Source organism: Dermacentor silvarum, chromosome 7 (assembly GCF_013339745.2).
Source record: "Dermacentor silvarum isolate Dsil-2018 chromosome 7, BIME_Dsil_1.4, whole genome shotgun sequence".
Classification (NCBI taxonomy): domain Eukaryota; kingdom Metazoa; phylum Arthropoda; class Arachnida; order Ixodida; family Ixodidae; genus Dermacentor; species Dermacentor silvarum.
This window is the reverse complement of record NC_051160.1, coordinates 34,371,800-34,395,233: the sequence shown is the minus strand read 5'-3', so window position 1 is coordinate 34,395,233 and position 23,434 is coordinate 34,371,800. Positions and strand designations below refer to the sequence as shown.

Genomic DNA, 23,434 nt, shown 5'->3' with positions numbered 1-23,434 from the left:
GATGTCGGCGTCCATGGCGGAGAAAATCATCCCGAACCACCCCGACCGCGCAGGTACTCCACGTGGTGCAAGGTCTTGGTGAACAAAAATTGAATTTCTCGAGTAAAATCCGTCAGAAAAAATAGCAAAGTACGACTTAGCCACAACCTACAGACATGGTGGCGTCGGATTGTAATTTGAATGACGAGGAAACTCGACCCCCCCCCCCCCCCCCCCCAAACCCCTTTTCCAGCATTTATAACAGCAGCGCGCACGGATACTTTAGTCACGAACATGCAATCTAGATGGCGCTCGCATCCTCGGCAGGTCGAATTGGGACTTCGCCTGCCTAATGCGTTTTGGACACACGCACGCGTCGGGGCAATAGCTAACAATAAAATAATAAAAAAAGGTGCTAGGGCCTTCACATTTTAATATAAGACGACTTATATTGCTCCTGGAAAAACGTCTTCCCAGCAATGAATTTCTGTTTAACAGTGAAGCCGACTTTAAGGGAATAGGTGTAAACTTGGTCTTGTAAGCTGGCTTTCCCACGTTCCGTGTTGCAGTGAAGCCCACTGAAAGAAAAATGCGATGAGAACGGGGCCCGATAACGCTGTCGCGTTTCACTCTTAAAGGCGAAGCTTAAGCGTCCGCCAATTTTTTTCGGCCGCTTTCACTTTAATTGAAGCGAGGAAATCACAGCAGACTGCCCATGGCAGTCCAAACGCTCAAGGGCATGACAGCAATCGCACTACCCGACCACGCGCAGTGACATTGCGCAAGGTATCGTGAGCGCCGTGGCCAGACAGAGCGCGTACGCCATTTTAATCGTGACGTCATGCGCGTGAAGGCAGGGGGAGCAAGGAGCAGCAGGAGACGGAGACGAAGTTGTATCTTTAATGTGCGACGCACTATTTCTTAGCCGCAAATGCGAGCAGTGAGAAGAGCCTTCGTATTGATAGCTTTCACGTGACGTCACGCACCCACCTTATCATCGTGTCGGTGCACCAACATGGCGACTACGAGCACTTCAGTCCAATCCATCTTATTGAAAGCTTTCACATGACGTTACGGACCAAGCTTATCATCGTGTCGGTGCACCAACATGGCGGCTACAATGACGTCAGTGCAAGCCATCCATAGCGTTGCCTGCAATGTATGAAATGGTGTACACAATCAAACGCATTTATGACGAAGTGATTGGGGCCTCCGAAATCATTCCTTATAGCAGTCACTTCGTTGTAAGGATTGCGCACCCCACCACTCGCAAGAGAACCAGGATAGAATTATTCATTCGTTATGCAGGTCATTCAGATCCAGATGCGTTCTTTGTATATAGAGGCGTTCGACTGTATAGTTAGACCGCCCTGCAACGCGTTGCCCCGGAGACAAGACAGACTAACTTCATTCGACTCTCCACCTCGGCGCGCTCCCAAGAAGGGCTTCGACATTGCGGCCGCAACGCAAACGCCGGTAGAGGTCTCTCTGGGGGATAGACAGAGCCTGCGGCTCCTTTTGTTCGGCGCGTAATGAAATACGGCACGCGATGGGTCAAGATCGCCCACTAATTCAAGCGATGCGGACAGGCGCAAGCTCGGCGCCTATTGGACAACACGGAAAGGTCAAGGGCCCTCACGCGCATGCGTTAGAGGTCAAGACCCACGGCGAGCGCGTAGGCGATCCTCCATGAACAAGACCCATGAATAAAAGAGGTATCGACATTGCTGTTGTGCGCGACGAAATGGTCATTCCAAGTGCACGTTATCGGGACTGTCATCGCTTCTTTCATTCTTCGGCTCTTCCGTTCATTCATTCATTCACTCGGGCGTAACAGGCATTTCGGGCGTAACAGGCCCGTTTGCATTGAGACTCCATCTCTTATTTTGTTTCAATTTCACCGCTTGATTCATTAAATTTTACTGGTTTATTTTCACGACACTGCGCATTAGTTCATTCCTTCATTAATTCCTTCTTAAAGCTAGGGAACCGTTATTTCTTTCCGTTTTGTTCTCTTGCTCAGTTTTTCGTTCTCCCATTGATTTTTTTTTCGTTCTTTAATGCATTTGTTTCTTCCTTCGCTCATACATTCACTCCCGCGCTTTTCCCATTCATTTGTTTACTCATTAGTTCGTTGCTTTATCCATTCTTTCGTTCTTTCAGTCATTCATCCTTGAACTCGTTCTTTTTAAACTAATTTGTAGACTCCTTTACTAGTTAATTCGTTCATTCGTACATTGTTTCGTTCATCGCCAATAATTTTTATTTAGTTTTCCATCCGTTCTTTCATTCATTCATTCTCCGATTCCTTCTTTCATTCATTCTTACATTCTTTGTCACTCACCTTTTCATTCTTTCATTCATTCATTCTATCATTCGCCCTTTGTCCGTTCAACAGCGTCACCATCTCTCAAACTCTCAGAACCAATTCAGAAAGAAAGAAAGAAAGAAAGAAAGAAAGAAAGAAAGAAAGAAAGAAAGAGAGAGAGAGAGAGAAAGAAAAAAAGAAAGATATTCCCATGGTGTGAAAAACCACTCAGCAAAGAGGAAATGTCCCAATCGACCGCCCACGCAACGGTTACGAAACTACCAAGAGGCTGTCTCGCTGTCGCCCTCTGGCGGAAGGACTGAGAAACAGGTCTGTTGACGCAATTAAGAGTCGGGAACCCAATTAACCCTTCCATGATGCGAAAGACAGACTGCTCCAAACAGAACCAAGAGCAGTATATATAGTGTCTTCTTTCCCTCGGCTCTAGTTGCTTGGTTCCGGGATAGCCCCCTGCAGCGAAGCGCAAACGACAAGCACGGTACAAGCGAAGGCGTCAGCGACAGGACTTCACTTCCGCTTCCGGCACCCGAAAACAGCCGACATTCGTTTAGCCGACACAAAGCAGATAAGAAGCAGCAGCTGTAAGTCCACGCTAACTTTTTTACGCTACAATGCAACAGCTAGCAAAACTGTCACCTCCCAGCTAATGATGCTAAAAGGGGGCGGGTGATGAAATATGCATACGCAGTGGATCGGGAGACTCGCTGCTTGTGCTGCTTCTTCGCCAATGAGCGTGCAGTCAGAACTGCTGAAAAGAAATGTGGAATCTGTGTGTGCTGGGGCGATAATATGCTACCCGAAGAAATCACACACGTGTGTCGTCTTTCTTTTTCCTGTTCGAGAGCTTTTCAACGCCAAAGCTGATTATTATCAGAACAGCGTTACACGTCTTGATTGTGTACAGCTGAACGCCGGGGCTCATTAAATACTTGCTGGGGAATTTGGCGCCAGAATTCAGGGCTGTTTTTTCGTATTTGCGTCCTTAGCATGACTCCGCTCGCAGTAACGCTGACAGCAATGACAATCTCGAAGTGTAATTTATCGATGCACCCTAACATTACCCTTTGTTGTCCTTTTTAAGGAGCTGACAGCTATAAATTAGGTTCTAAGCGATAGAGACGCGTGCGATTGCGACAGCTGTTACGTTCGAAAGCGGAGCTGCGCCTCTGCCTCATTGCTGGAGAGCGCATCAGACCTCTCTTCTACGAAAATTTAGACACTCCAGCGAAAATCTATAGGCGTTTTGCTGCGATATTTGTAGACACTGTAGGGACTTACAGGGATTTTTTTTTTTTTTTTTTTTTGCGAGGCGCCGCATCCTACGATGTCTATAGCTGCAGCCTGTTTTAGACATTCATCCATCCATTACAGCTCTGAACTTGATAGGGGATTTGATCAATAGACGGCCTGTGTATTAACACATGATCATAAGGGGGCAAGCCTATACAGGGCAACGAAGTTTTTTTGAAGCCCAATAATAATTTCGATCTGTGTAAACTACTCTTTATCGGGGAATTTACGCGATGTGTACAGCCTGTCCTGATAGCCAAGTTATACCAACGGAAATAGAATTGATAACGAACTTGACAAACAGGTTGTGCACATTTTTATGATCATAAAGGGAGGTCTACAAGAAGGCAAAGTCGTCTACTTCAAGCCAAATGTTAACCTTGATCTGTATAAATGAAACTTGATCCGAGCATCCTAAACGATGTCTACACATTGTCTGCAGCTTGTTCCGATCGACCAAATCAGACCGACAAAATTAGGCTCGATAAGCAACTTGACAAAAGCCTGTGCACTTATCTATAATCATCAGGGCAAGTCTACAAGGCAAAGCAGTCTATTTGAAGCCAAATTACAATCTCGACTTGTCAAAACTTGCCTATTACAGAGTAACCTACGCAATGTCTACAGATAGTCTACAACCTGTCCTGGTCAACCAAATTATACAAAAAACACATTTGATAACGAACTTGATCATAAATCATAAAGGGAAGTCTACAACAAGGCAAAGCCGTCTAATTCAAGTTCAATGACAATTTCTATCTGTCTAAATTATTCTTTATCCAGGAATTTAATCCATGTTTATACAAGTATTTGAAGCCAAATGACAGTTGTTGCGGCTCGATGTGGCATTTGGGCCCGGAACCCACCAAGCCCATCAATGAGTGCGTCCGGTCGTAGGATCGAATGAAGGAAAAAAAATGGTTTAATTTACATTATATACACTGGTCCCTTGTACGGAAGCCCACCCCATCAGGAGCATACGAAACGTCGGAGTTCACATCAGAACACGTCAAAACCACCCTCACTGCACGACACGTTTCCGCTTTTAATACCGTCGTCTTCCCCAGGAGACTGTACTGGGCAATCTGATGACGGTAGCTCGGCCAATCACAATCGTTGAATCGTTCGCAACGTTCCTCCCAACGTTGACGCACCGTTCCGCCGGGCCCGCCTCCAATGTCGCACCACCGCCCCCGCATTCTTGAATATGCGTGGGCCCTCTTGTGAGGATCAGGATCACATAGAGTGATCTCCACGGTAATTACCGTATCCACGGATGGCGGTGGTTGTCGTCGCCTCGATGCGAGCTCCTTTGTTAACGCGTCACAGTCGTCACAGTCGCGCGCTGACGAATGCGCTGATTCTTGCCTAACGTCTAAGGAATACGCTTTTCCAGGTTGAGACGTCGCAGTCTCGATCTGTCTAAATTACCTTTTATCGGGTAATCTATACACGATGTCTACAGAGTTCACAGCTTGGCCTGGTCGATCTTTACAAGAGCCTCCTCGCTAGACGATCGCACCCAGACGATAACAAAAAAAAGAGAGAGAGAGAGAGAGAGAACGTTACGAAATTCACGCGCGCGACAGTTTCGGAGCGCACGTGCGCGTCCTACGCGCTCCTCTCTTCCGAACTGCGAAAAGAGCTCGCGACGCGCCGAAAAAGAGGGAGAGAACGCACTGCGGAAATTCTGCTGGAATGAATCCAGCTCGCGCCCGCAGCGTCGAAAAGCTCGCAACGCTTTCTGTTCTTTTTTATCTTTGCACGCTTCTCCATTACGCCGAGCAGGGTCGCGCGACGCGTTCAACTTGGCCGTCCTCTTCGACCGGATACTTTTCCGCTCGTTGGCATTCGCACCCGGAGCGAGCAGCGCGTGCTGTATTTTTCTTCGTTCTGGCCTCGCGTTCTCTCGAAGCACGTAGATGCGTGCGTGCATCCATGGGGCTCCTTTTTTGGGCCAAGCGACGTAAATAACCAGATTGTGTGCTGCGCTTACGCATGAGTTGAGTTGAGTGAGTGAGTGAGTGAGTGAGTGAGTGAGTGAGTGAGTGAGTGAGTGAGTGAGTGAGTGAGTGAGTGAGTGAGTGAGTGAGTGAGTGAGTGAGTGAGTGAGTGAGTGAGTGAGTGAGTGAGTGAGTGAGTGAGTGAATAGTGAGTGAGTGAGTGAGTGAATAGTGAGTGAGTGAGTGAGTGAGTGAGTGAGTGAGTGAGTGAGTGAGTCAGTGAGTGAGTGAGTGAATAGTGAGTGAGTGAGTGAGTGAGTGAGTGAGTGAGTGAGTGAGTGAGTGAATAGTGAGTGAGTGAGTGAGTGAGTGAGTGAGTGAGTGAGTGAGTGAGTGAGTGAGTGAGTGAGTGAGTGAGTGAGTGATATGGGTACGAAACCGCACAGTGACACGTGGGACGCTCCAAATCAAACCGTTGTCTGCAAAGCCCCATAAATTACGAAACTATAGTGGCCGAGTGCATCACGAGACACTCCCCTTGTTCCGCGATAATGAAATCCTTCATGCTGTTCTCACCTCGGCGAGAAAGATTCAGCGACGGGGTACGTTAAAACATGCCAGCTTGCCCTGTAACGACATTCATTCATATTTTTCTTTATATCACACGAACGCCCACGCTCGCAGACCCATTTGCATAAATGCACGCTGGTGCGTTGGAGCAACTCGGGCAATTTTAAAGACAAATGAGACACACTTGATTCGAATTGGAGCAATCTTTGCTCCTCCCGCAAAATAGCCATTATAATAATTCGGCACGCACGCACCATTTGGAGAATTCTTCACCGCGGCAAAAACAAAAAACAAGCTTACACGCGTTAACTAACGGTATGTCCAGACTTTACGCAGTAAAAAAAAAAGGACTCTTTCAGAGCAGCCGGTCAGCATAACTTAAGTTACTATTACGCCCGCCAGCAACATCCTGAACAATGGTGATGCTCGTGCCATTGTTAAGCGCGCAAAGCGAAAATAAAATTGTAAATAACTTATTCTAAATAATGAATAGACGAGTGGACAGTGGTTCGGTTAGGCAGTTTGTATAAGAGGAGAGAGGCCGATCACCAAACTTAACACGGAACGCCGCGATATATGCAAATTTCGGCAAGGCTATATCATTACGCTACAATCGTAAATGGTCTTGCAAGCTGACGTTAACGACGTGATTAGAGCTGGAATCGGCACAACATAAGTTCATCAATGTCAGCTGCGTCCCATACGCACATTGGGCTCGCAAAGCAATCGTTACGCTATAATCGTAAATAGTATACTAACAGCCTGCGCGCTGACGTAAGAGGCGGTTCGAGTCGAGAGCAACAAAATGGCAGAGAGTTCCATCGCAGACAGCTGCGCGCAGTGCCGACAAGTGCCGGGCAGTCGATAATATTAAGCGCGGCAAAAGAGCGTAAATCACAACCGATGCTGCGCAAAAAAACGCTTTATCGTCGCGCACACCGCCTATCACGCGTACACCTTAAAAACAACGCACGAACAACGTTAGAAGAAACAAAAACAATGCATTCGCCATTCCGCTAATTGAAAAGTGCTCCGCCTCAAGCCAGACATACGAATAGGGAGAGGGGGGGGCGCTATGGGATAGAGAGAGAGAGAGAGAGAGAAGAAACGTGAAGGCATAACATATTCAGCGGCCTTTCTGACTAGGTTCATCACAGCTGTTTCATTTTTTTTTCTCGTATTATTATTTCTCTTTCTTTCTTTCTTTTTGTGCTCGCAAATAGACTGAGACGCTTCGGATAGATCACAGGCTGACGGACGTAGTCAGAAAAAGAAATACGATGTACGTAGTTGATCGACATAAAACTACAAGACTGCAGAATATCTCATGTTAGTACATCTTGGCGTTTTCCCTCTTTTCTATCTAAGTTCTGCTTTCGAAAGAGGTCAGGAAGCGCATATGCGTGCTCACGCAACTCACCTGAGCCTGGAGTTCTGCGTTTACTGACATTTACGGGCATTTCTGGAGTCGAATAGTACGCATACTTCCTTTTTTTTTTTTTTTTTTTTTGAGGATCCCGCCTGCGCAACAAGGAAAAGGAATCGCACATCTTTCTGGTGTACACAAGTCTGCATTATCCAGTGAAACTACAGGTACGAGTTTCAAACAGGCTAGAACAAGGAGATGGCAACAGCCCACCGTATATGGATGCGGCTATGCACTACTAAGACAATGCGACATTATTAATTATTTAAATTAAGTGATTAAGTGAACATTCGTTCACTCAATCACTCACTCACCTATCCACTCACCCACGAAAACACATGCTGCATCCCTCAGTCACCCATCCGCTAGCTGTATACCCTTCATTCATTCAATGCACTTAAGCATCCACTTACTCATTCCCTCATCCGCTCCTAACTACATTCATTCATGCATACACTCACCCACCCATCCATCTATCCATCCATCTACTAACTCATTCACTCGCCCGTTCACCGACAGACTCACGCCCTCACCCATCAGCCTACTTGTTCTATTATTCAGTCCTCCGATTGACTTATTCATGCGCTCAATCATCAAACCACCCATTCATCCACTCACTCGTTCACTCGAAGACTCCTCCAATCAGTCGTCCTCCGACTCACTCACTCACCCACTCATTGGCTCGTTCATTCACTCACTCACTCGCCTTCCTCACGCCTCACTGCCACACTCAACCATTGACTCGCCGAACCACTCTCATTCTTCATATTCACTCAATCACACCGTTCCTCGCTTTCATTATCGCCTTCTCTCACTCGCTCAGTCGTATATCAGACTGCTCCGTCCCGTCTAATCACCTCCCCTAAAGTCTGCAGCTCCACTTACACGTTCGCGCCTCTATAAAGCTACGACACACGTCAAGCGCATGTTGACGCATTTACAGCGTGGCATCGTCTGGCGTCAACACGTCCCTTTTTACGCAGCACGGTAACCACGCTGCCGTTATGTTCAAAACATACACTACGGTCTGCCCACTTTTCGCCGTTAACCATAACAAACACATCTAGGCCAGGGTCATATACCACGCGATACACTACGCACCATAACAGAGACGCGGTTGACATCGAGCGACGTAAACTCGAAAGTACGCCGGAAAAAAAAAAAAAAAAAAAAACCTTCATGAGGTCGCCGTTAAAAAAGCGCCTAGCTATGCGCCGACCATTAAGGACGCGGTGGTTGGTTTACTCTAAAGGTCGAACTACACGTACGCGCGCCGGCGCGCGACAGCTCGCGCCCACGCGCCTTCCCGCGCCTCCACCTTTACCACCGTAACCGCGCCTCGCGACTAATGACGGTTTAAACCTGCAAGACGCGCGCCAGCGCGCGCCCACATGGCTCACTATTTTTCGCCTTCGTAAACATGGTTTCGTGTTCTTGCGAGGCAGCCAGAGCACCGATATTTGTCCGGAGAAGATATCTGGACGATCACGTGCCGCGCTTCAACGCGTACGATCTGTCCTGCACCATATGCGCATGCGCGAGGCGCGTGGGCGCGTGCTTGCGCGCGCCGCGGCAAGCGTATACGTGTAGTTTCTCGTTAAAGAGCTTTTCCACCAAGTCGCGCGCAAACATAAATTTTCTTCTCGCGCGCGAACGGTTCCGGTCGTTGTTTCCGACAGATGGCAGCAGCTGTGCGGGAAATAAACGGAAACATCAAACCCTCTGGCGGCGAAAGTTTGCATTCCCCTAAGTCTGCATTACTTTCCCAGATGTTTGCGTAGGCGTGCCGCAAGAGCCAGAAAACGCACACATCATGCTTAGAGGTACGTAACTGGTATAATATCGATCAAAAAGCAACAATATAGTAGAAAAAAACTTATCTCTCTCTCTTTTCCATCGGCAAATATAACGTAAACAACTCTTGGAAGTTTCTGGCCGCGAACGTGAGAACACACAGTCGCAATATTGCACCCGTTCAAACTGGCAAGCTTAAATAAACAACTTTAAAAACAGGGGAAAAAATAATAAAACAAGCGAATAGTTTACGGAACGAGAGACGGCCAAAATTTATGGCACGCGAAAGCGACACCAACAGACGCAGAAATATATTCAAAACTTCGCCGTGTCAGGCGACGATTTATCACCTACTCGTACACACGCGAAACCGGCCTTGCGTCCACGACAGTTTATACATATATATATATATATATATATATATATATATATATATATATATATATTGCATAGACATATTTCAGCATTACCTCTTTTTTGCCGCTTTCTCGCGGTGCTAGCTCTTACGTGTGAAATACGCTCAAAGCAGACACGGAAGCGACCGTGTACGATCCAACTCGGCTTTCGCGCTTTATGGCCACTTCAGAGTTCTAACCCATCTTCCACGTAGGCCCGAAGCCAATTTTGCTATAAATCAACTGTTCGCCTGTTTCTTTCATTCTTCTTCTTCATGTTTCTTTTTTTTTTTTTTCTTGCTGACGCTCCTTGAAGACGTTTCAAACCGACACTTCCTTTTGCAAGAACAGCGCTAGAGTAACGACCCTGTCAGATCCGCTGTGCACGACAGTACTCTGGTACGAACAATTTATTGTCCGGTCACCAGCTTCATTTTTTTTTTCTCGCACACATGTTTATTTTTTTTTTTCTTCGCAAAACATTTTTCAACGGTTCGCGTTTGCATTCCTGAAGATGTCCGGCCGGTGGTGATAAAGGGTAATTTGTTTCGCGAAACGACAGAGGAGAAACTGGAAGATGGAAGAAACACACCACCAGAAAAGCGAACCGCAAGTGAATCCTGAGAACGCAGCAAATTTAGGCGCGGACACGTTTACGCTTCCGTTCCTATTGTTATTCTTCTTCGTTTGGTGTCAAAGGCTCGATAAATCAGTCAGTGAATGAATCTATATATCAGCAACAAAAATAAACGAAGAAGGAGCGCAGAACACAGAAACCTCCGTGTTTCTGGTTCCGTGAAACAAAGTCCTGCTTGGTTTGGCTTGGGTTGGCTTGGTTTACCTCTGCAAATGGTGCAGACCAAGTATGGGGAATTCCTCAACAATCCTGCGGGAATTATAAGAACGAAACATGCAGCCCCCTCCTGACAGTGGCGTAGCCGGAAAATTTTGGAAATGTTTGTATTATTTACCAACATGTTAGCCGAAAGGTGAACTCAATCTCTCTTGTTTACTCGCCAAACAATGACCAAATCTAGGCTCGCGGATACGTGTCGAATTTAACAGGCAATAACAACAAAAACAACAACAACGACAGCAACAAACACAGCATGACCAACGGAGTATTCCGCAGATGGCAGCCACTTTTGGCCAAGCAATTTGTCCCTCTTTCATCTGCGCTGCTATGTTGGCGTGAGGCCTTAGAGGTAACCGGCCATAAACAGTAGCTCCCTAACTAATCTCACCATCGCGTAAATAGACACTAACGAGCGACAGCACTCGTGAGCCTGGCAAGTTTTCAGTGACGTCTCTGTGACGTCACAGAATCGTCTCTGTGACGTCACTGAAAAGTCAGTGCTCGTCAGTGTTCCATGACGGTACAAGACAGCAACCTTGCAGAAGAAAGGTACGTCTCCTTGTAATCCTAGGCCTAGGCTTCACTACTGGGACACCCCCCCCCCCCCTTTTTTTTTTCTTTCCAGGGGGGTCTCATAAGAATCAGATACAAATTGCGCTCTGTTACGCGCCTTAATAAAACAGTAGCACAGTGCTGTATTACAGCTTCAGATTCCCGCAAATAACGTCATAAAACATTAGTCTAATTAGGCCAAGCAGACTGGCTTTCACGAAGTCAATACGCTGAATTCAATTTTGTTACGGCGGGTTTCTTTTTTCTTGTATTTTATTGCTTTATTGCTTTCTTTATTTTGATTTTTGTGATAGCTGGGGTGGAAAAGGCGGTGGCGAGTTCATTCTATTCGCGCCAATGACCATCTCCCCTAATGCAGGCAGAAGGTTTCGTCACCTTTGTCCTCCAAAGTCGAAGCAATATCTCGGGCAATATCTCAGCGCTGACTGGGACATTCTAGGAGTTGCAGACGCACCACATTTCATTAATTAAAAAGACCCACGCTCGCAATCTCACGCTGCTTCGTCCTTTTCTCACCCGAACCGCGCTCTCGCTTTCATCTCACCGTCAATCCGAGCTTAGATAATACAAGGCGCCTGCACACCGCTCTGAACCTAAAAACACCAACGCCTACGCCATACCTTTCACAATCCCCGCAGCTTCCCCTATAGCGACATCGTCATTCTAGTTTTCTTCTGCGCCACGTTTTGCTCGTTTCAGACGAAGCCCAGTTCAAGGTGACCGTCGCCAAATGCTCGCTGTCGCGCGCGGCCGGCCCCAGTCGGCCTTCGGACATCTTTACAAGGTCGCGGTTCACCTTGGTCAAATGTTCCGCAGGCCCCATGTGTCCCGCTTCTTCGATGAAATAGAACCCATATATAACTTCCCTTAGCGCCTTCTAGAATCGATTTTTCATCTGAACCCCGGCAGAAGTTCCTGGAAAACCTCCGATTCGCCATCGCCATCGTGTGCTCTGGTTTCTGGTCGTCGTCTGTTTATCTTCGTCCGTTCGTCTGTTGTGTCCTCCCCCGGGGTCCGGAGTTCTCTGATTTAAGGCGCTGTCAAGGCAATGTTTGCTCAGCAATCCGCAACTCCTGACACGGAAATGAGGCGTCTGCATCGCTGGGCTTCGCCATTTTTATTTCCCCGTAGCCGTTTTATTTATGTCCCTTCGGTCTGCTTTTGTGCGCGTATGTTCGAAAGCGACTTCAATAAGGTTGCGCTACTGAGTACTCGCGCTACGGACTTGTCATCCGCCGTCGACACGGATTGGATTGGATTGGATAGGAGGGAGGCCGTCTGAGAATCGGGGGAAGGAGGAGGCGTGTGTCGGAGCTCTTCAACCGCACCCTATGGGGAAATTTCCAATACGCCTTATGTGTTTCCAAGCGTGGGCTTGGGTAACTGGCGGCCAAAATGGGGTCTGCGGACTGTCACGTCATCTATGGGCAATAAAACTTACTATATAAAACGACGTTTAAACAAATATTTTTGCACAGCAATAAAATGAGATAACCAACGCGCTGCAAGCAGAACCAAATAAACTGTATTTTCAATCAGTGCATTTTCTTTTCTGTGACATTAGCTATTTTAGGCTCTTTTTTAGCAGGCGATGGCTGACGCCGAGGTTCATCGTGTCGCTTACTAGCGGTGCCTAAGTTTCCTCCGTAGAGTAGTAGTAGTAGTAGTAGTAGTAGTAGTAGTAGTAGTAGTAGTAGTAGTAGTAGTAGTAGTAGTAGTAGTAGTAGTAGTCAGCAGCAGCCTATTTTTATGTCCACTGCAGGACGAACGCCTCTCCCAGCGATCTCTAATTACCCCTGTCTTGCAGCTACCGCTCTGAAAATAGTAGCAGTATAATTGCGGGCAATTTTCTGTGGCAATGAAGAGAGAGCTACGAAGCTAAACTGTGTACAAGTAAGAGCGGTACTGAAAAAGGCCCCACATTTTCCTTGGCAATTCAGTTTAGGCCTGGAACTTAAAATTTCATCCAGTTATATTCAAACAGAACATAAAGTGCGTTCAGCGTTTAAAATTTATTTATGCGTCATCACTTTACCCTCCCGCGTTTTCTCAAATGCTAAACCATCACTGCAAGTATAGGTGGCGTCCAAATCCACGACGTAGCGAAGGCGCCCTCTGGATAACAGACGCAGATCTCGAAGGCTATGCTTTCGTCGTCTGCATGCGGCGGTAACGACATAGCGGGGGCCGGAAACACTTCATAGGCATAAGTTATTGGACACCACCTATATCAAGTTACGCTGATTCAATGTCAGCTCCGATAAAAACAAGAATAAAAAAACAACAGAAAGCATTTGTCTAACTCTGGCGGACTACTTGACGCAGTGACACGGGTGCAGAAGCTGCAGTCCTGTAGCTTTCTTTTCAGGGTCACAGAAAGACGTCCTCCAAGCATAGTAGTTATTCCCTTACAACTCCTTTCCCGCCAAAGGCGGGTGCTACACGGAAAGTTGAGGAAGAAGCAAAGGAGGAAGATTCGCCGTGCCAGATGGGACGCTATTCTGAACATATAGTCGAATCTGTCATCTTGGGAGCTGTGATTGGCTCAGAGGACTGCAAGGGCCTCTGTGATTGGCTCAAAATAACGCCATTGCAGAATTTGAAAATAAGGCTGAATTTGGCAATGTATACTGAATAGTATGCGCCGGCTGACGTGTTTGCTCTCTCTTGGAGCCTCGGTAGTGGGTTTTAGCCACAAGGATGTGTTTGAAACGCTGTGCGTGACTTCATTCAAACAACAAAACGTATAATCCGCGCTAATTACAATTTTCCTTACTATTCATCTTATGATTCTCTTAAATTCGTTCCTGTCTAAATCATTCAATAAATATTCTTCTTCGTGGTTTCCTTCAGATCTATAATCATCAATTCACCTTGTCTCACTTCTCAAGTACGAACTACTTACTCTCTTATTCACAATTTTAGCTTCTCAAGATAACTTTACCGAAGTCATTACCTGTGCGTACAAACCAATCCTTGGCCCATGCCCCATTGTCTAAATTCCTTACCGTCGAAATCATTCAATAAAGATTCTTCGTTTTGGTTCCCTTTAGAAGTATCATCATCCATTCATCTTTTATCGCTTCTCAAGTACGGACTACTTCTACTCTCTTATTCCCAATTTCACCTTCTCAAGATCATTTTACCGAAGTCATTACCCGTGCGTACAAACCACTCGATCCTTGGCCCATGCCCCATTGCGGGTACGTGCCGTGTATTTCTCATCATCAAAGACCGTCATCATCCTCATCATCATCAAAGATCATCCTCATCACCGGTGTGTGTGTAGGCGGTGCGCGTCCAGCGTCGGGAGCTGCTGGCGCCGGCCTCTGGCAGGACTGCTGAGGAGCGGCGCAGGCGGCGTCCAGCGACGACGACTCCTCGTCCACGACTCGACCGCGGTCCGAGGACGAGGAGATGGCCACCGAAGGGGACCAGTAAGTACACGCCTGACACCAGGCTCGACAGTCGAGTGTGTGTGCGATTCAGCGAGCGATGTGCATGACGACGTGTCACCGCGATCGACGAGTGTTGTTATATACGTTAGTCTCTGAATGGGGATGCACTCTCAATAAGTGAAGTCCCCCAAAAAAACGTCGTGACCGTGACGTGGATACCGGCTCCTGCGACCCGAAGCGAGCTCACAAAGCTTTCGCTAATATTGTGTCCAGCATCATGATTGGCTGTAGCCTTTGCTCTTACGAACAGTCCTATAACTTAAAAACTTTTTTTCTTTTTTTTTTTAAATACGGGCCCCGGCGTCGCCTGCCAGCGGATAACGTCTTCCCTTTCTTCGGTTTCCAGCTCCACCACCTTGCTTAGGAAACCGCAGACAACTATTTCATCACAGGTATTTTAGTGCGACAGCTCTACTACTCCAGGTACAAACCCAGAAAAATTCTGACCTTCAAGCTCAGCCAAGGTCAAACTGGGACTTAGCCTGCCACAACCGGCGGCTGGTGGGTATGCCGCGCGTGCGCCCATATCTTGAAAGCGATCTGCGATGTGGACAAAGTGCGCGGTCGCGCGCGCCTCATCTTGAAAGCGATCTGCGATGTGTACAAAGTGCGCCTAGTGCTGGTAGCTTCGTATGCGCTGCGCTTTCGACGCTTAGTTCGCACTGAAGCGAGACGCAGCACGAAGGTCAATTCGCTCGCTGCTGCTTCCGCCGCGCCGAGCAGCGTCTGTGTGTTAGTCTAGTGGTGCAATTGTAGATGCGGCCGTTGCTGACGGCGCCGAGCAGCGTTTGTGTCCTTTCCCAAAGCAAGTAAAAACCGCGCTATCACTCGACAAACTTGGTTTAACCGCGTTCAACCTAGGCAATTTTCTTTCTTTTCGTTTCATACCGCAATCCTTCGGAGACCTATAACCGGAGACGACGCTCATATACGCATTGGCGCTCCTTGGCCATCCCTGGCCCTTGCGCCAATAAAAACCCATATATCATCATCGTCCCGTACGCAGTGTCGTTTCAACACTCAACCATTAAAGCATCCCCATTTCAGCTACGCCGCTGCACATGTTAAACTTTTTTTATATAGATTACGCAGCAGGCGCCAGCGAGGAATCATTTCCGGCTGAGAGATTACGCTTCGTCTAAGTACCGCCTTCCGTCTCACCATCGACAAGGTGTTCCTCCCCGGTCACACCTGTTTCCCAACCGGTGAGACGGCGCACACGAGTCGGCCCATAACCCCAATTTATCAGCAGGCTCTGCTCCCCGCCCCGAAGCCATTAAAAGCCGGCCTTCGACGCGTCAGAAGTACTATACGAGACCCGGTGGCAACACCATCCGGCAGCGTCACCCGAAACTCTTGGAAAAGAAAGGTGCGAAAATGCTGCCGGCGGCCCGGAGAAGAAGCGAGACAACCTCGATCCAGTCGATTCTGAGGAGACACGAAATAAATCAAAGGAGGCTCTACAGAAAAAAAAAAAGAAGAAGAAGCAAAATTAAAGGGTGAGAGCGCCGAACAAAGCACAGGAAGTTGGCCTCGTTGTTCCGCGAAAGTATTGGGTAGGAAATGGAAAATTGGGTGCGAGCGACGCCTTCGCGCGTAGCAACACCTTAAATGAAGCCGCCTATACGCGGAGCCGCTGGGCGCGCGTGAGAAGTCGTGGAGCGATTAAAGTGGGTACAGCGCGGGGAGGATATAAGGCGTGAGCATGGGCGCGAACAATGCTGCACCTCCTGGCTGGGACACGGGCTATGACGTAATAGCTACGTTGCAAAAGTATAGTACAGGTCATTGAAAACACTGAACGATGTCGGCTCTCACCACCTTTTCCTCTTTTCTCTTTTTATTTTTATTTTTTTCCTTTTTGCTCAGTGTCTATGCAACGGCGCGCGCCTTAGACTTTCGCAAACCGCCGAAACACGTTGCTGCACCCGGGGTACAGCGTGTCTGCCTCTCTCTCTCTCTCTCTCTCTCTCTCTCTCTCTCTATATATATATATATATATATATATATATATATATATATATGTTTGTGTGTTTGTGTGTGTTTGTGCGTGCGTGCGTGCGTGCGTGCGTGCGTGCGTGCGTGCGTGCGTGCGTGCGCGCGCGCGAGCTTTTCTGAAACCCACCGACCCAAAGTTGAGCGTACTTAGCTAAGCCTCGGACTATATCGCCAATCAGTAGCGTCAGACTCGGTTTGTCTATGGAAGGTGACACTGGGAATAGATGTCCACCTCGAACGAAGACGGTTACGCGTTAGTAGCCCGCTACAGAATTCCGTTCATTCGTTATCGCGAAGGCTGCAACCAACCATCGAACTAACCACGTTTGCTGGACTGACGAAAGAGAGACCGGTCGCCTCATAAACACGTACATTCAAAAAAAAAGATAAAGAAATCCAAACAGAGCTCTACGCTAACAATAGCTGCGCTGTTATCAGGCCTAACGAACAGCTTCTCACCTATACCAACTTTTTTTTCTCCCAACGCCCACTCTGAGTATAGACTTCCTGTCAATATCACTGTGCGCACAGAATTTCGCTGAACGCGCCACAGCTAGACGCCAGACGACGGAAGTACCATCGCGCTCACTATGAGGTATACAACGTGCGAACGCTTTTTCCCGCGCTCTGGTGTTGCAGCTCGTATACTGAGCGCCGTATGGTGCACTCGCAAGGCGAGCCTTGTAGGGCGTAGCAAAAGAAATACAGATAAGCCGCAAGGCTTAAGAAACGCTGTCATCCGACATTCTGGGACACAACGAGTACCGTTTCTCTTCCGATAAGCGAGAGTGCATCAGTTGTGTTTCTTCCGAGTGACGTCTTCTCCGTGTGCACATGTAATAGCAGACACACGGTGTCACTGGAAAAAGGAAGGACCCGAACCGTAGTGACACCAATTTAAACCTCCTCGAGCGAAACCCAGTTAACTTTCGAGCGAGGTATGATTTCGCAACCCTGCGGAAACGCTATCATAGAGTGCAAGTTTGGATTGTCGTTGGGGGAGTGCTATTTCAAGTCTAAAAACGTTTATTTCAAGGTGCCACTTGAACGACCGGAAGCTTCCTAGGAAGCCCGAACAAACAAACAAACAAACAAACAAACAAACAAACAAACAAACACAAACACAAACACAAACACACACACACACACAAAATACACAGCAAGCGGATGGGAAGTTGTACGATTTGGTGTAACTGCACTTTTTCAACAACGGCAATGAAGAAGGGAGAAAAATTTGGAGGACGCTTAAGGCTTCGCCTTTAAGAGTGGAACGCGATAGCAGTCAAAGATCCCTGACTGCTGCTCACGCTTCCCGGCAACTGCAGCTCATGTAACCGTAATGTTTACCGGGAAACGCTGGCGGCAAAACGATATATGCACGAAGGCGAGCATTCTGGTAGAAACGGGGCCTCTTGCGTCTGCCGATCGCGGAGGTGGTGCACAGCCCCGCCAAAAAAAAAAAAAAAAAAGGTCATTTTCACGTTTATGGTGTCGTTTCGCACTTCTATTATTTCAGTCTCAGAAGATTTAACACAAAAGGCATGCGCTGTCGGTGTTTTGTTTCATGACAATTGTTTGTGGGTTACCCGCCGTGGTTGCTCAGTGGCTATGGTGTTGGGCTGCTGAGCACGAGGTCGCAGGATCGAATCCCGGCCACGGCGGCCGCATTCCGATGGGGGCGAAATGCGAGAACGCCCGTGTACTTATATTTAGGTGCACGTTAAAGAGCCCCAGGTGGTCCAAACTTCCGGAGTCCCCCACTAGCGGCGTGCCTCATAATCAGATCGTGGTTTTGGCACGTGAAGCCCCATAATTATTTTTTTTTTTTGTGGGGGTTGGCATTCTCAAAATTCGGAGGAATAACTTTGTAAAGAATGTAAGACAATGTATGACCAACTTTAAGTGATAGAAGAACTTTAGTGCCGTATAGAATACATACGGCAATTTTCCCTCACGGGACGCGAACGCCCGCTACGTACGGCGCCGACGCCGACACCGGATTTTCTGGGACACGGGGCCAAAATGTCTCGTCCCGTGTGGCCTTCGTCGTCTTTTTGCGCGGTTAAAGGAATCAGCTGGCTACAGAAGGCTACAGATTCCTTCGGTTTCGAACTCCTTTACTGCGACCGCGACGGACTGCTGTAACGGACACCCGCCTTCGTCTCGAAAACAACTTTTTTCAAGCTGCACGCAACGTATAGGCTTCGTCCGCTACAGTATACTGCATGTCATGGCCTCCGAAATTATGTGCACAGGCGCCACTATTCTCAGAGTACACGTCGCGCACAATGACCCACCCAAATTAGACAGTTTTTGCCTAGTCGGTAAACCTATTACCATCTGCGGAATACCGGGATACCGGATACCTATATGTGAGCAGCCGCGTTGGTGACGCCACCGCGTGGCGCAGACTTCAACCACATAGGACATAGTGTTATAGTATAGCGGTGGTCTACCATATTCGGCTTAACTGCTGTCGCAAGGCGTCGATATAGCAACATAATCGTTAAGATTCACGAGTTCTTCATTCAATTTTATTCGACGAAAACATTCACGTAACACAAGAACATTTCAAACGCGTCGTAATTGGACAAAGCTTTACAGGATGGCGCTACTAGTAATCCGGAAAGGGCACTACTGTTTGGGATAGCCTAAACCTCTTTGATGATGATGATGAAGTTCGGAAATTTGTAGGCGCAAGTTGGAATACGCTAGCGCAATGGCAGGGGTAATTGGAGATCGCAGGGAGACGCCTTTGTCCTGCAGTGGACATAAAATATAGGCTGATGATGATGATGATGGTGATGATGATGATGATGATGACGACGACCGAAACCTCTTTACTGAAAAGCGCATATGTCGCGCGGTCACTCAGAGAGGCTGTCCCGTTCCCAACTGCGCTTGGCGGAAGGGGCGCGGGTTCGAATACCAATGGCGGCAGTGGACGAAGTATCGCGTTTCCTCACCGTACATATGCAGCAGAATCCCTAATAACGAAGTCACATCCATCCTGAAAATAGCTTCGCTATAGGCGATGTTCGTTATAAGCATACATTCTTTACATGCTAATATCGACAAGAAACGTGTGGAACTTACTTCATTGCGTTTATATCGAGGTTCGACTCTGTCGAGAGGGTGATTACGAGGAGGCGGACACAATAGAACCTACTTATAACAAAGTCGCACCCGACATGCAAATACCTTCGCTATATTCAATATCTGGTAAAAGCATACATTCCTTACAAGTTAATATCAACAAGAAACGATTGACTTCATTAGGTCCAATAATTCGTTATATAGAGGTTCGACTGTGTTGGAAAGGGACTGACTGTGCTGGGGAGGGACACTGACGACGACAGCGTAACGCAAACGACGGAAACAGCAAACACTGTTTTGAGCATAAACAGGACGTCAGACACTGATGACACGCGTGATACTGCGCGCCAAAATTACGCCCTTAAAGGTGTAAATTCCTAGGAGTGACATACAGCCGAACGCTACCTGGCGCAGTTGGTATTCCTCTTGACGACACACTTCCTCAAAGGATAATGTCACTAGTGATTGGAAAAACACGGATACGGCGCATATAGGTCCCCAAATGGCGACCTTGTACAGCCATAACTCTATCATTACGGTGCGATAGATTCATGGCAGTCCGCGCGTACTAAAATGCACGTTACACAATGTAGCTCGTAAAAAAACACGGAGCTACAGAAGGAACTGTTTTACGCAGTCGATCGGCCGGTCACTAAATGACGCGCCCAATTATGGCATACAGCGGGAGCTGCCATCCTATTAAAGCATGACCCCGACTCCTTATCGGGCTGACGCTGGCCATCGAATAGCGGGGGATAAACGAGGTCTTACGCAGGCACGGTCGACTTGGTCGACAGGAAGCGAATAACTGGGTCATCTTCGCTTAACTGACTTGAGCGCCGTCTCTGCGTATTTTTGCAGACACTGCAGTGATTGCACCGACGCCAAACGTGAAGCATCGGTGCATGTCGCAACCGCTCTGTAAATGCCCCATGTCGGTTTTGTGTTTGTCGACAAAAAAAATCTGCGTCCGCAAACCGGTTCGCCACCGCGTAATGAGAGTAACCATTTGGACCCGGGCGGAATGACTGTTTTCTTTCATTATTTAATTATGGGGTTTAACTACGTCAAAGGCACGATTGGACAGTGGGGCCCGTTGTAGCAGGGGGACGGCGGATGAATTTTGAGCAGCTGGAGTTCTTTAACGTGCACCCAAGGCACGCGAGCGCTTTTTTTTCTCTCTTTTGCGATGCCTCATACGAAGCACTGCACCCAACAAACACATAAGGCGCACTCTAAAAATGCGACGAGGCACTAATTCACTACTTGTGGTAACTGTACTTCACTGTGAAGCGTAGGTCCGGCGATATAAATTGAACTCGTTCGAACTCGCTCACAAAGTATGTATATATATATATATATATATATATATATATATATATATATATTGCTTAATTAAGGCTCACTCGGACTCGCACTCACCAAACTTCTATTCAACCAGGCTCACTCGTTCTCAAACTCAACAAAATTTTAACACAGCCTGGTTTCTTCGGACTCACGAGTCGCTCTGAGTCTTAGGCTAGTGAGTGAGAATGCTTGGTAGCCACAGCAGAAGTCAGAAGACCTGAAGCTATTACTCAAGCCTATATACGGAGTCTAGAAGGCGGCCGGACAGATACAGTATCACACTGTCGTATATAATAGTTACATAAACAGGGATAAAGTGCCCGAGAAAGGCTGGCCTATACGTTTCCATAGATGGACCTATACCTGTATCTTCATCAAATGCCTCTTACAAAGATAGGTTCGCTTATCGAAACAACTTAGGCCAGTCTTTCTGATGCACCTTATCCCCGTTTATGTAACTGTTACACCAAAGGAAATTGAAAAAGGATAGGTCGGTCTATCGAAACGCAGACCAGCTTTTCTGAGGCACTTTTTCTGTTTATGTAAGTTTTATACTAAAACGTATACAACACGAGGTGTTCTGCGTAGCACGCAGCCCGCCTAAACCGAGACTTGTTGAGGCAACGCAGCTGCAGTTTAACTGTTTCTCTTTGTTTGTTTGTTTTTATTATTCCTGTTTTCGTCAGTCCACTTAAAAAAGCTTAATTGGGAAGCTATAAACATTTGCTAACTGCGTATTACTTGAACTCTAGCATTGCCAAAGGATGCAGCAATGCACTTGATCGCGGTATACGACGAACCTAATCTGACACTACAGGAAAATCCGGTCTTCGTTCGTAACTGGGTATACAGTACACAGCTGTTTCTCTTTAATGCGTCGTGGCAGTCAGGTATACGACGTTATACGCGGAGTGTATGCATTATGTGTATAGGGGGAAAAAATATCGTTTTTGTTTTTTGTTTTTTGTTTTTTTTCTGCGCTGTCACTTTTTCTGCGCTGTCTCAGAAGCAACGTTGCGGTCGTATTTCACGTTAAATCGGTCAACGGAAGGCCGCCTGCTTCCGCAACTTGTGGGCATATAAAAAAAGGCAAAAAGAATTTAAAAAAAAAAGCGCAGCTACGCGAGACACGAAAGTGACAATAATACAAGCAAGCTTGCAGGTGTCTTGGGACTGACTTGCAGTGGTTGCGGTATTCCGCGTTTGAAGCGGCTGCTTCGTCAATGAACTGCTTTTTTTTTTTTTTCATCGTTTTGTTACAGCGTAATATGGTAATGTGAGTGTATGCGTGCGTGCGTGTGTGTGATTAAGGGAACTACACCAACTACACCAAATAACGGTTCTAATAATGAAGGGCCTAATTTGATCCACACACAAAAAAAGAGGGGGGGGGGGAAGAAGCAAAAAAAAACTGAGCATTCGCAAAGTACTCGATGGTCGGCATCACCAGCAGAAGACACCGAAGGCAAAAAGGTGGTTCGCTAGGTAGTTCAGGACGTCAACAAGTTATAAACGGTAGTACTCGGCGCCGCATTACGACTGGAGAGCTGCCATCCCGACTATAGTATACGTTTCCTATAGATCAATCCACACGCCGAAACTTCAAAGTACACGAAGCGGGAATTAAGTGCAGACCCCAGGCCAAATTAAAACGAAACTCGGCAATCGCGAACACCAGCAGAAGACGAAATATGTACGCAAGCGGAACAAGCATGTCGTTTATCGACTTTCATGTCGCTCGCACGCGCAGAGAGCTGGCACAAAAGCCGTATAACGAAAGCCCCGGCGCCAGCTAGTTTAGTTTACGTTAAGCAACATCGCGTCGGCCATCAATTATTCGGCGTACATAGGCGAGCATGTTCTGCACACGGCGCGGACTTTTTATCTCAGCGTTATATAGCTATTATTTACCTCACAAACACCATGCAGTAAAGCCGAGACTGCGGCTCGCTACAGCCAATCGGTGACGAGGAAAGCCGGCTGCATTCCTGTTAAGGGAGGAAGAGGAGCTCGCTCATTGGCCGCCGCTATAGTCGGTGACAACCTAATAAAAGGTTACACGTACACCGTCCAACCCAAATGCAACTCGCATATAGATGCGCCAGCCAATTGGGTTCGCTTATTCCCCTGACGTATGGCGGTTCGGCGTGTCTATAAAAACAACTGTTTTTTTCTCCGTAGCGATCGGACTTCGTGTCACTGGTTTCGGAATGAAGCGCGGACGTCTAAGCGTAAATTTTATGGGTGATCCTGATATCGTTGAGGAAGACGAAACGAAGTATGGATTTTTCCGTGGAGATTAAAAAAGAAAGAAACAGGAAGCGGCGCTCCCACAAGGAATGAAATGTGGAGCGAACCAACACAGCGCCTTATCTGTGCA

General features: G+C 47.3%; 1 protein-coding gene across 2 annotated transcripts in view; it reads left to right on the top strand.

Annotated features, from left to right (window-relative positions):
- Positions 1–14,381: 14,381 nt before the first annotated feature.
- The window catches only part of LOC125946675 (uncharacterized), a 45,832-nt gene continuing 36,779 nt past the window's right edge, over positions 14,382–23,434 (top strand). For both annotated transcript variants that reach the window (XR_007467767.1, XM_049670518.1), the window contains exon 1: positions 14,382–14,592. Coding sequence is in view for 1 of the 2 variants with exons in the window: in XM_049670518.1 (XP_049526475.1) it covers positions 14,573–14,592 (20 nt within the window). In the remaining variant the exon portion in view is untranslated. The remainder of the gene's footprint in view (positions 14,593–23,434) is intronic.